This window comes from Lactuca serriola, chromosome 5 (assembly GCF_051521515.1).
Source record: "Lactuca serriola cultivar US96UC23 chromosome 5, Lser_US96UC23_V15, whole genome shotgun sequence".
Classification (NCBI taxonomy): domain Eukaryota; kingdom Viridiplantae; phylum Streptophyta; class Magnoliopsida; order Asterales; family Asteraceae; genus Lactuca; species Lactuca serriola.
Window position 1 is genome coordinate 80,883,575 of NC_136412.1, and position 14,111 is coordinate 80,897,685.

General features: G+C 39.6%; 1 protein-coding gene across 1 annotated transcript; it reads right to left on the minus strand.

Annotated features, from left to right (window-relative positions):
* Positions 1-410: 410 nt before the first annotated feature.
* LOC145049632 (uncharacterized) lies at positions 411-1,925 on the minus strand. The gene is made up of 2 exons (XM_078998016.1): positions 1,867-1,925; positions 411-1,596 (listed from the first exon to the last, which is right to left on the minus strand). Exons 1-2 carry the CDS (start codon positions 1,923-1,925, stop codon positions 411-413), a joined length of 1,245 nt encoding a protein of 414 aa, XP_078854142.1.
* Positions 1,926-14,111: the final 12,186 nt, after the last annotated feature.

The following is a 14,111-nucleotide window of genomic DNA, read 5'->3' on the forward strand; positions in this document are numbered from 1 at the left end:
TCATGCTCATTTGAAACTTGTTTGTCATGAGCTTTGCAAATTCATCCACCATCCCCTGATCCGTTGAACCGAAAATGATATCATCTATATATATTTGTACTAGCATAAGGTGATTACCATTTGCATTTCTAAATAAAGTGGGATCAATCACTCCTCTATTGTATCCGGAAGAGACAAGAAATTCAGAGAGAGTATCGTACCACGCTCTTGGAGCTTGCTTTAGACCGTAGACCACTTTCTCAAGCTTATAATAGTGGTCTGGAAATTCAATACTTTCGAAGCCAGGAGGTTGCTGAAGATAAACCTCCTCTTTCAATTCACTGTTGAGAAAAGCACTTTTCACATCCATTTGATGTACTTTTAATGTTCTTATGACCTGCATATGCTAAGAATATGTGGATAGCTTCCATTCATGCTACAGGGGCGTATGTTTCATCATAGTCAATACCTTCAAGTTGACTATACCCCATGGCAACTAATCTTGCTTTGTTTCTGATTGCCGCATCGAATTCAACCAATTTGTTCTTGTACACCCATCTGGTACCAACAATAGTGTGACCTTTTGGCTTCGAAACGAGTTGCCACACCTTGTTTCTTTTAAACTCTTCTAGTTCTTCTTGCGTTGTTGTAATCCAGTCGGGCTCCATTACTGCTTCTTTGATGGTTCGGGGCTCAACTGAAGACATAAATGCAGAAAAGTGACAGTGATTAGATAAGTCTTGTGAGGATCGAGTTTGGATGCCTGTTGATGGGTTTCTGATGATTTGACCTGGTGGGTGATCCTTCGTCCATATGTGTAGACGGGGTTGAAGAGGGTCAGTGGCTGCGGTGGATGGGATGTCTTCAATATCTGAAGATTCAGCAGTTGGGGACGGCAGTTCCCCCTGGCCTTGTGAGCAGCCCGCTGAATTGTCTTGATTTGGGAAGGTGGGATTAGAGTTTTCTTTTGATTGAGGTTCCCCTTGGATTGTAGACGGGAGTTCCTCTTGAACCTGAGAAGGTTCCCCCTGGATTGTTGGAAGTATGATAACCCTCGGATCAGTTCTTGTATCACTGTTTTCTATATTTTCGTCATCTGAATTAGTAGAAACATTTGAGCGTAGAGATCCTCTGCGGATAGAAACTGGAGCTACATCATCAAGTACTGGAACTTTGATGGTTGTTACCTGATCTAGAGTGGAGTTTTCCCCTTCAACCGGCAAGGTGGAAGTATTGAGTGATACTTCATATGATAGAGATGGACCAGATACATCGGCATGCTGCTGTTGAGGTTCCGGGGACACAAGAACTTTGGATAGCTTAACAGTCTCCACAGGGTCAAAGAGATCATCATAGTTTACTTCTACTATGTTTAATGGACCTGAAGAGGCAAGAATATCACTTTCTAGGATTACTTTGATTTCGGTTGATGGAGTGATCTGGCGAACGTAATAATCATCGAATTTGACATCGAAGCTTTTGATTACTAGTCTTGTGCGTCTAATGAGAACCCTATAAGCTACTTTGTTTGCTGAGTAGCCAAGGAAGATGCCTTCATCAGAATTTGGTGCGAACTTGTTAAGATGATCTCTGTTGTTGATCACAAAACATCTACACCTAAAGATGTGGCAGAATCGGACATTCAGTTTGTGGTTGTTAAGGCCCTCATATGGAGTTTTACTGAGATGCTTGCAAACAATGCTTCGATTTTGAACAAAGCATGTTGTGTCCACTGCTTCGGCCCAGAAGTAGAGATGAAGATGTGCAAAGTTAAGCATAGATCTGGCTGCTTCTCCTAGAGTTCGGTTTCTTCGCTCTACTACTCCATTTTGTTGCGGTGTGTAGGGAACTAAGAATTTATGACTAATACCCTTTGAAACCAAGAACCTGTTTAAGATGTGATTGGTAAGTTCGGTTCCATTATCACTGCGGATGCTGGCACTCATAATTTGATCTGAAGTTCAATTTCTTTGATAAAATTGATCAGTATCTGCAGAGTTTCGGATTTGAGTCTCAGGAAGAAGACCCAAGTGAAACGAGTGAGGTCATCAACTATAAACAATATGTATTTTTTGTGATGAATACTGGCTACGGTAGATGGACTGTAAAGATCAATGTGCAGGAGTTCCAGTGGTTCATAAATTGAAGAGTCAATCACCATTGGGTGACTTGCTTTGGATTGTTTACCATATTCATAGGTAGGACAGAGTGTATCATTGCTGAATCTGAGAATTAGGAGACCTCGGACGAGTTCTCCGGTGACCAGATTCTTGATATATCTGAAATTTAGATGAGCTAGCTTGCGGTGCCATAGTCAGCTGACTTCAGATACTGTTTTGGATAGAAAGCATAGCTGCGGTTTTCCAATGACCAAAGACACGACCAGAGGCTACATGGCTCCTACGGAATTGGATTTGATTAAACAGGTGCTTCTATCACTTGTCATTATGTAGCAGTACTCATTCTCAAATTCAACTCTGTGGCCTGCTTTACATAGTTGGCCTACACTGATGAGATTGTGATTAAATCTTTCAACGTAAGTAACCTTTTGAATAGAGAAGTTTCTCGTAGTAAGAACACCATAACCTCAAATTATTCCATTTGCGTTGTTTCGAAAGGTGACATTTCCACCATTGTTGATTAGCCTGAAGTCCCGAGGGTATTCTAACCTTCCGGTCATGTGCAAGGAGCAGGTACTATCGATTAACCATTCCTCTTCTTGTTCCTCCTTCCACAAATCCTGATAATTACACGGTTAGTTTGGGCATCTAAACATGTTTGACTACAGATGAATTTTCTATGAATGCATGAGCCAAGGTTCTAGGGATAGGTTTAGTGTCAGCTTTGAGTCCTAGACCTGTGAACTTGTGAGTTTTTAGAGATTTTGAAAAGTTACGAGGTCTATGATTGATATGAGGATCTGAAAAGTATGTGAGTTTTGCCAAGTATAGGTTCTTTGAAAAATATGAGGTTGGGTTTGAGAATTCCCCTTTTGATGAAAATCAGATGAGCGTCTTTGAGCACTTGCCCTGACATTGTTTCTAGTCAGCAGTCTGATGTATGTGGGATTATGTTTAGGACGGGTATGATGATGAGATCTGACATTTGTGCCTTTACTTTTTGAGTCATAGTGCCTTGTCACAGTGTGTGCACGTGACTATTTCCTAGGATGTGTCATTGCAAGAGACTAACGAGATTTGATATTGGTTGGTATTGGTAAGATTCCTTTCCATTTTGGGTTGTCTAAGGAATAGACTTTAAAACCATTGCTACGAAAAGACTTTACTTGCTTTTGGGTTTTGTCAGATTTCTATGAAAAAGTTTGAGGGACTGTACATTCCTTTTTGCTTGATTTTCTTACAGTCTAGATTTTAGAAAGATAATTTGAAAAAACTGGTTTTTCTGGACTCTTTGAATTTGAAACATTGACTTTTCTTTTCGAAAAACTTTTCTTCCTTTTGTTATCGAACTGATGTTCCCTTTTTAAAGTCATTTTTGCCAAAGTTTTTGGTGTACCACAGTCAGTAAGATTCAATTGTGGTTTCTTTGAATCCTTAGATTGTTTTTGAAAACGAGGACTTGACTCATCTGAGCTAGATGATTCAGGATTATGGGAACATTGATCATATACAGAGTTTTTTATGAGCAATTCATGATGAATTGGCTGAAGGATTACTAAACTTTTGACTGGTGACTGCGGTAAGGATGATTGGACTACCGCATAATAAGATTGAGTTGTGGGACACTTTATGAGGGACAGTTGGTTAGACTTCGGTGTAGGATTGTAGTCGGCGATACTGCGATCCGAAGGTAGTGAAGGAAAGTTTTTGAGGTCTACTGGGTCTTCCATAAGAATTTCTTCATCACAAACATATGACACCTGAGAGTTGGGATTAATTGTGCCAATGACTGATTTTTTTATCACAAGTGTGATCTGAGAATTCAGGAAGAATTTCCTCAATGACACAAATATTGTTTAGATCATTTAGGCGACCGAAGTGTGCTTTAATGTCCTCAGGGAAGGTTTTATTATTGACAGGGTAATGGAACCCTCGGTTCGGAGGGACATAGGGACAGTCCTTGTTAAACTGAGGTAATGAATCCTCTGCGGTATTGTACCCATTGGACCAACCCCAATTATAGGTGTTATCTATGGTTCCATTGTTCACAAGATTTTCAAAAGCTTCACTTTCATTGAACAGTTTTTCTATTAAAAGATTTAAACGTACAATTTCACTCTAAGCTAAATCTCTTTGGTTCAAAGCTATTTCTAATTGTGTTTCACTTAACATTCTTGCATCTTTCTCTAAATCTAAGTCCTTTTCTAACATAGCTACTTTGAGTCTTTTGTTATCCAGTCGTCCTCGTACATGAAACATCACTTGGGACACTATGTTCTTCTCATCTAGTGCTATGTTATAGTCTGTAAAGACGGCATCACATGTGTCATTAAGATTGTCTATGAATGGTTGACAGTCATGCATGCTATAATTTAGTGTTTGGATCATGAGTTTTACTTGTTCGATGATGCTTAGAGTCCCATCCTTTGCCATTTAGCAGTAGTTCTTTTCCAGCTTCGTAGACCCATCATCATCCGTAGTTGCCAACATGCAAATCTTGCCTTTTTCCTTGACGTTGCTGATGTCTTCATCTTCATATCCAGATGACCAAACTTGATGGTCCCTCTTTACATGGGATATGTATGCCCTTTCTTTTTTCCTTTTCTTCGAATTCTTGAGTCATTCGAAGGTAGAATGCTATATCTTTCACTATGTTAGCTTTGCAGTCTTTTGCAAAGTGATTCTCCTTGGTGCACTTGTGACATATTACAACATCGTTTTTATCTTCTGACGAGGTACCGGAGTCAGTTGGATTGATGGGATCGGGTGCCTCTTTGGGTTGAGTGGTCTTAGGTTGCGGTGGTGGGTGAGGATTTTTGGATATTGAGAGTGATCATTGAAGTTGCGGTTGACTGGAGGTTTGTTGAACTGCTGATTTTTACGTAAAGAAGGAGGTGGTAGCCGGTTGAACTGTTGGCTAACAAGAGCAATAGCATTCTAAAATCATTCTTCATCATCATACTCTGAGTCAGCTTCGTAAGACTGTGGAGGATTGTCATACGAGGGAGAGTAAGATTGAGTATGTGGAGCTTATGCTATGAGAGCAAGTGGTCCTCCGAAGTCAGCACATTCTTTGAGTATAGTGGATTCTTATGCTTGCAGTTCACCGTAGAGCTTGTAGAGAGATAAAGAATGGATCTTTCTGTCTCCTTGGACTATCATCTTAACAGTCATCCAGTTTCTTCCCAAACCATTGAGAAACTGAAGATTTGTCTCATGGTTGCTTCGGACCGTGCCAACAGTAGATAACTTAGTGACAATCAGGTTGAACCTTTTGAAGGAGTCTTCCAAACTTTCGCCGGTATGAGCTTTGAAATTGTTGAACTCATTGAGTGCGGTTGTGAGCTTCTTATCTTGAGCTTGTTCTGTGCCGTCATATAAGTTTTTGAGAACATCCTAGATCTCTTTTGCTGATTTGCAGTTTATGATAATGTCGAAGTTATCATGAGCAACTCCAAAAGAGATTTCATAAAAAGCAACAGCATCATTTTCCATTTTATCTAGATCGTCTTTGGTGGTACGATTCATGGCTAGTTGACCTCCTCCTAGTCTGGCTGTGGCACCGTTGGTTTGAACGAGACATGTGGCCCTTCTTCTACAGATCGCCAAACATCTCTTCCAAGTCTCCTTAAGTATTTTTCCATCCTCTGAGACCAGTGATGATATTTGTTTGCCACCAATATTGGGGATCTATTAGAACCACCAACACTGTTGGAAACGTTAAGAGATCATGCTTGTGGAATATTTCCTTGTTTTGAAATTTTTATTTGAGAAATGAGCTTCAGTGGTATAGAAGGCCTTTTGAAAATCAGATTTTTGCTTCAAAAAGCAACCACTTTGGCTCTGCTACCAACTGTTGAGAGAAAAACTTGAGTCATGTAACATACACGTTTTGAAATCGTGTTTTGTAATAAATAAAATTGTGAAATACTATGTAAAATTAAGTGTTGAGTTCTAACAGATAGTTTTTACTAGAAATGAAGTAAAACTATGTTTAGAATCACTCAGAAAATATTGGAAGTCTTATGAGATTCCAATTAATAGCCAAATAGTGAAATTTAGCGAAAATATAAAATTTGAAATAAGTAAAATTTTATTATTGAAAGTTGTAAATAATCTCGTTAGAAACTTGTAGGCGAAAACCTTGTCGAAATCCAAGTTATAACGAAGAAGTTATGACCAACCGAAGATCCACGACAAAATCGACACGACGCCGAATGACGTAAAAAGTGACTTTTTGATAAACTACTTTTTAGCCTTAGTGATCTAAATGAAAGTCTTAGTATTCGTTAAATCGAGAAATTCGATAAAAAGAACGCCAAAATCTGACTTCATATGAGGATGTTATGATTTTTCGAAGTTTCAGCTTAGCAGTAGACAGCTAAAAACTCGAATTTTAGATCGAGTGATTTTTAGCCAACACAACCTAAACGATAATCAAAGGTCTCGTCATTAGTAGTACAACGGTAAAAAGCCTGACAAAAACGGATGTCGGATGAAGAAGTTATGAATTTTTAACGGATTTTCTTGGCCTGGTCCGTTAAAAAGAATAATATTAGAAATAAATTCAAAATTAGCCGACGAAGTCTAAATAAAAGTTGTAGAGTGTAATTTTAGCTACGCGTGCATATAAAGAATGTCAAAAACGGAGCTCGTATGCGAAAGTTATAGATTTAGAAGTTCGGGGCTCAAAATCCGAGAATTTCACATGAATAGTACCAGCCACCGGAGACCCTCGTCGCAGCCACGTCACCTCGCACGAAGCAGGTGCGTCACCGGAGTCGTGGCCTCGCCTCGCAGCGCCACGTGTACGAGCTGGAGACGTGTCCGCCTTATGTGTCCCTCACTGCTGATGTCACCGAGCTGCTTCGTCGCTTCCACGCCCGAGCCTCGTAGCGGCCTCGTGGCCTTCGCTTCTCCTGCCGCATGCCCTTCGCAGCTGCTGCCACTGAGCTGCTTCGCATCTGCTTCTGGACCGAGCCTCGCTGGTGCGACATGGATGCCTCCCAGCCACAAATTCCGAACCTTCGCCCCTATAAATAAGAGGGTGCGAACCCTCCCGGCTAAAATTAGAATTTTGCCATTTTTCACCCCTAAATCCATATTTTCACTATTTTGACTTTTCCCGAAGCCCCGACAACAATTTTAGCACCCGAAACATGTCTCGAGACTCCCGAGAAGCCCGAAAATTTTATCTTTTCGGTTTTGAAGCCCTACCTTCGCAGAGCCCGGTTTTCAATTAAGCTCCCGGTTTTCAACATAGAAAGTCATATTTAAAGCCGAAGTGCTACCCAAATTACTATTTTGACCCCTGGTTAATTCAAGTTGAGTTCAATATATAGGAACAATTGTTTGTTATTTGTTATATGTGCTATGTGCTTTTCAATGTTATTATTCTGAGTTATTTTCCCGTGTGATTTTATTCGCTTTGTTTATAGCAATTGTAATACCTTTGACCATGTGATCAGTGAAAGGACTTAGATTCACATTGGTACTGGTACGTAGCCTCTGTCCATGTAGAGCATGTCTCCGTAAGAGAATGACTTCTATTCTATGGCATTGGCAAATGGTTAGACAGGACTATAAGCCTGAAATCTAACAAGATGTTAATCAAAAATTTCATGTCTTCTATGCCATTTGGGCCAAAGCTTTATTGATGCATATCAAGAATTGAAAAGTATATCTTTGAATAAAGTCTTTGATTGATATGAACGCTTGTCACATGATTTCACATATGTCTAGTTGTTCCTCTTTGCTTTTGCCACATTGAAGTATATATATGGCATAACGTTATATTGTATCTATTATTGAACTCACTAAGCGTCACCGCTTACCCTATCAATGTTTAACAATTACAGGTGATAAGTAACTAGTATGTTCACATACTATTGAAAGATTTAGAATAGTTTGTAATAGTACTTTTGTACTACAGTTTATGTTTGTATAAATTACAAAATCCTGGGTAGTTATGTAATATATATAACACTTTGTAATAGACGGTTTGTATCCAATAGTTTGTAATTCCCTTTATCAATGTAAAATATTGCTTTTATGAATATGCAAATAGCATATTTTGGAGTAATGATATTGTGAAGTATGAAAGTTTGGGTCTTTCAAAAATACGAAAGTTAGGGTCTTTCAACCTTGGTATCGGAGCAGTAGTTTAAGCGAACTAAATTCCACGGATTGGTATTTAGACTTAAACTATAGGAAGTTCAATGTATGAACTTAATCATTGTCAAATTAGGGATACAAACCATAGGAAATATATAAGTAAAAGTATTAGGTAATAATAAACCCTAATATTCTAAAATGCTATCTTACCCCGTATTTCAGATCAATGGCTGAACAAGTAAGTAGCCATACCCCTGAGGTTGGTGGAGGTCCTCATCCCGAGGAAGTGAATACTCCAGTATCTCCTCGTGAGGAGAGACTCTTGGGTAAACTTACTGGTGTTATTCGACAGAATCTTGAAGAACACAAAAAGAATGGTGATAAAGGAAAAGAGAAAGCCACTGGAGAATCTTCAAGCGGAAAGATTTCAAGAGTAGTGGTGCTACAGAGTTTTCTGGTGTCCTTAATCCTATAGTTGTTCTAACTTGGATTCAGAACACCGAGAAAGTATTTCATGTCTCTCATGTGGATGATGAAGACAAGGTTATCTATGCTTCTGCAATGCTCATCGGAGAAGCCTTGGTCTGGTGTGAAGCAACATATGAAGCTCTCGATGGATGTGACTAGGAGAACTTATCTTGGGAGTTGTTCAAGACTCGTGTGCTAGAGAAGTATTGTCCTCTAGATATGAGGAGAAGATTGGAGAAGGAAATCCTCGAGCTTAAACAAGGAGGAATGACTGTGAATGAGTATGAAACTCAATTCAATCAAAGAGCAAGGTTTGCTACGAAGTATATTCCAACTGAAGACGAGAAAATTCAGTTATTCATGGAAGGACTACGACACGAAATCCATGATTTCGTTGTCAATTGGGATGTTCTGTCATTCGATAAAGTTGTTGAGTATGCTCGAAGGCGTGAGCATGACTTAGAAATACGTGGTGCCACTCTTACTGTTTCAAACATCCACATACTGAAAGAACTACTCCTGCTTCCACTATTCCACCAGCTCAATCTATTCAAACTGATCCTATCAAGCAAGCACAATCTCAGAGTGCTTTTCGTGGCTGCGGTAGGTCACAATCTTTTTCTATTCAATTACCTTCATGTTGCGTTTATGGAAGGAATCATCCGGTTCAATGCAAACTAGACAAGGAATCCATTGTCTGTTATGGGTGTGGAGAAACTGGTCATATAAAGCTAGCTTGCCCAAGGAAGGATGTGACTTGTTATGCATGTGGTATTACTGGCCACAAGAAGCGTTTTTGCCCTACTCTTACCAGCCAAGTGACGGGAAGTCAAGCTTCTGTTCAACAGCCGGCGAGAATTCAAGTCCCTATCCAACAACCAAAGAATACTCCAGCTAAAAAGGAGGAGGTGCCAAAAGCTAAGGGTCGTGCATTCCAGATTACCACAGAGGAAGCACGTGAGGACCCGAATGTTGTGATTGGTACATTTCTTGTCAAATCTATACCTGCTCACATCTTATTTGATTCTGGTGCCTCAGATTCTTTCGTATCTTATGAATTTGCGCATTCTTTTCAAACTGCTTGTTATGCACTCGTGCAACCATTTCACGTAGATACTGCGGGAAGTATATCATTACTTGCTGATAAAATCTATAGGGATTATGTCATAGAAATCGAAGGCTATAATTTTCTTGCTAACCTAATCCCTATTTCCTCGCCCAACTTCGATATTATTCTCGGCATGGATTGGTTGTCAAAGAACCATGCAGAACTCTTGTGTTACGAAAAGATGGTACGCATTCCTATTGAAGGGGAAGATTTTATTCATGTCTACAGTGAACAAAGGATCTTAAAAATAATCTCTTTCCTCAAAGCTCGTAAATTTATATCGAAAGGTTGCCCTATCTATCTAGCGTATACATATGACATCTCAAGAAAGGAGAATAAAACTGTAAATGATGTTCCCATCGTTAACGAATATCCTGATGTTTTCCCCGATGATCTGCCTGGACTTCCTCTGGATAGACAAGTAGAATTCTGGATTGACCTTGTGCCTGGTGTTGCTCCGATTGCAAAGACTCCTTATCCTCTTGCGCCAGCCGAGATGAAAGAAATGATGATCCAACTGCAGGAATTACTTGACAAAGGCTATATTCGACCGAGTACCTCTCCCTGGGGTGCTCCAGTACTATTTGTCAAGAAGAAAGACAGATCGATGCAAATGTGCATAGATTATCGTGAACTGAATAAGGTGACTATCAAGAACAAGTACCCACTACCTCGCATCGACGATTTATTTGATCAACTTCAGGGTGTTAGCTATTTTTCAAAGAATGATTTGAGATCTGGCTATCATCAGTTGAAACTACAAAAGCAAGATGTACCGAAGACTGCTTTCCGTACTCGTTATGGGCATTTCGAATTCCTTGTCATGTCATTCGGTTTGACAAATGCTCCTGCCGTATTCATGGATATGATGAATCGAGTGTGCTGCCCAATGCTCGATAAGTCTGTCATCGTATTCATTGATGATATTCTAATCTATTCCAAGTCTGAAGTTGATCATGCTGTTCATATTCGTGAAATCTTAGAACTTCTTTGAAAGGAGAAACTTTATGCTAAATTCTCTAAATGTGAATTTTGGCTTCGCCATGTTCAATTTCTCGGCCATGTTATTTCTGGTGATGGTGTATCCGTAGATCCTATCAAAATCGAAGCCATTCAAAATTGGGATGTGCCCCGTAATGCTTCCGAAATTCGTAGTTTCATGGGTCTTGCGGGTTATTACCAAAGATTCATTAAAGACTTTTCTCGTATAGTTGTACCTCTCACTAGTCTTACTCGAAAGGAATCAAAATTCGAATGGAGTGAAGCCCAAGAAAAAGCTTTCTCAACTTTAAAAGATCTTTTGACTCATGCTCCCATCTTATCACTTCTAGAAGGTGATGATGATTTCTCTGTATACAGCGATGCTTTAAGATTAGGACTCGGTTGTATGTTGATGCAACGTGGTAAAGTGATAGCCTATGCCTCAAGACAACTAAAAGATTATGAAAAGAATTATCCCACCCATGATCTCGAACTCGCTGCAGTGGTGTTTTCCCTAAAACTCTGGAGACATTACCTTTTTGGTACGAAATGCCAATTGTTTACCGACCACAAGAGTCTCAAGTATATATTCAGTCAACAAACTGTGAATATGAGACACCAAAGTGCCATGGAGCTGATCAAAGATTATGACTGCGAAATCCTGTACCATCCTGGAAAGGCTAATGTGGTTGCAGATGCACTTAGCAGGAAGGTTTATCGTAATAGTATGTGTTATACTATTACTCACACTACAGTGAAGTTCACTATTTTCGATGAACTAGAACAGTAGCAAGTTGAGGCCTTAAAGCTAGAAAATGTGAAGAAGGAAGGAATGGTACATTATGCTGATGTTTTACTTGATGATCCACGCGGATTAAAGGTATTCCAGAATCGGCTATGGATTCCAAAGATTGGCGAATTAAGATAGAAGATTTTAGATGAGGCTCATAAGTCTAAGTTATCAATACATCCTGGTACAAGTAAAATGTACTATGATGTAAGAGCTGATTATTGGTGGCCTGGATTAAAGAGAGACATTGGGTGATACGTGCAGGAATGCTTAGTATGCTTACAAGTTAAAACAGAGCACCAAAAGCCTTACGGAACTCCAGAAAGCCTTAGTGTTCCTGTATGGAAGTGGGAAGAGTTGTCCATGGATTTTATTACCAAATTGCCAAAGACTGCTAGACAGCATGATAACATTTGGGTAATCGTTGACCGCCTGACTAAGAGTGCACATTTTCTAGCCATGCGTGAAACAGCTCCAATGGAGAAATACGCACAAGTATACTTGGATGAGATTGTTGCAAGACATGGTGTGCCACTAAAGATCATTTCCGATCGCGATACTCGTTTCACTTCTAATTTTTGGGCGAGCATGCAACGTGAATTAGGATCTTGAGTTGCCCTCAGCACAACTTATCATCCCCAGACAGACGGTCAGACAGAGAGAACAATCCAAACAGTAGAAGATATGCTTCGTGCATGTGTCTTGGAGTTTGGTGGTAAGTGGGATAAATACTTGCCTCTTGTCAAATTTTCATACAATAACAGTTATCACACTTCAATCAAAATGCCACCATATGAAGCATTATATGGTCGCAAATGCCGTACACCATTATGTTGGCGTGATGTAGGACAGAAGATCCTTGGAGGCCCTGAAATGATTCAAGACACCACAGACAAGATTTAAATCGTAAGAGAAAGAATGAAAGCAGCCGAAGATCGACATAAGTCCTATACGGAAAAGAGAAGATGACCAATAGAATTCCAAGTAGGTGATTTCGTGATGCTGAAGGTATCCCCATGGAAAGGCCTTATGAAATTTGGGAAGAAAGGAAAGATGAGCCCTAGATTTGTTGGTCCTTTCAAAATCATCCAAAGAATTGGAAAGCAAGCATACCGCTTAGAATTTCCAGAAGAATTGGCAGGTATTCATGATGTGTTTCATGTGAGTTATCTGCGCAAATGCTTGAGCATCTACGATGAGACAGTTCCATTATCCGAGGTGAAATTGGATAATAAGTTAAGATATGTTGAAGAGCCTGAAGAAATCATGAATGAAAGAACAACTAAGCTACGCAATAAAGAAGTAGAATTGGTGATTTTCAAGTGGAAACACCATCGATGCCCAAACTATACTTGGGAGAATAAGAATAAGATAAAAGCAAAATATCCCCATTTATTTTAATCGATGTAATTTCGGGGAGGAAATCCTCAAAATGAGGAGGTATTTGTAACATACACGTTTTGAAGTCGTGTTTTATAATAAATAAATTTGTGAAATACTATGTGAAATTGAGTGTTGAGTTCTAACAGATGGTTTTTACTAGAAATGAAGTAAAACTATGTTTAGAATCACTCAGAAAATATTGGAAGTCTTATGAGATTCCAATTAATAGCCAAATAGTGAAATTTAGCAAAAATATAAAATTTGAAATAAGTAAAATTTTATTATTGAAAGTTGTAAATAATCTCGTTAGAAACTTGTAGGCGAAAACCTCGTCGAAATCCGAGTTATAACGAATAAGTTATGACCAACCGAAGATCCACGACAAAACCGACACGGCACCGAATGACGTAAAAAGTGAAATTTTGATAAACTACCTTTTAGCCTTAGTGATCTAAATGAAAGTCGTAGTATTCGTTAAACCGAGAAATTCGATAAAAAGAACGCGAAAATCTGACTTCGTATGAGGAAGTTATGGTTTTTCGAAGTTTCAGCTTAGCAGTAGACAGCTAAAAACTCGAATTTTAGAATGAGTGACTTTTAGCCGACACAACCTAAACGAGAATCGAAGGTCTCATCATTAGTAGTACAACAGTAAAAAGTCTGACAAAAACGGATGTCGGATGAAGAAGTTATGAATTTTTAACGAATTTTCCTGTCCCGGTCTGTTAAAAATAATAATATTATAAATAAATTCAAAATTAGCCGATGAAGTCTAAATGAAATTTGTAGAGCGTAATTTTAGCTACGCGTGCATATAAAGAACGTCAAAAATTGAGCTCGTATGTGAAAGTTATAGATTTTAGAAGTTCGGGGCTCAAAATCCGAGAATTTCGCATGAATAGTACCAGCCACCGGAGACCCTCGTCGCAGCTACGTCACCTCGCACGAAGCAGGTGCATCACCGGAGTCGTGGCCTCACCTCGCAGCGCCACGTGTATGAGCCGGAGACGTGTCCACCTTGCGTGTCCCTCGCTACTGATGCCACCGAGTTGCTTCCTCGCTTCCACATCCGAGCCTCGTAGCGGCATCGTGGCCTTCACTTCTCCTGCCGCGTGCCCTTCTCAGCTGCTGCCACCGAGCTGCTTCGTATCTAATTCCGGACCGAGCC

Bases quoted from the DNA above. Each gene is read 5' to 3' on its own strand.
- LOC145049632 (XM_078998016.1), bottom strand. From the start codon at position 1,925: ATGAGTGCCAGCATCCGCAGTGATAATGGAACCGAACTTACCAATCAC. The intron at 1,597-1,866 runs GTTCTTGGTTTC...CCACATCTTTAG, and splicing joins ACCAATCACATCTTAAACAG to GTGTAGATGTTTTGTGATCA.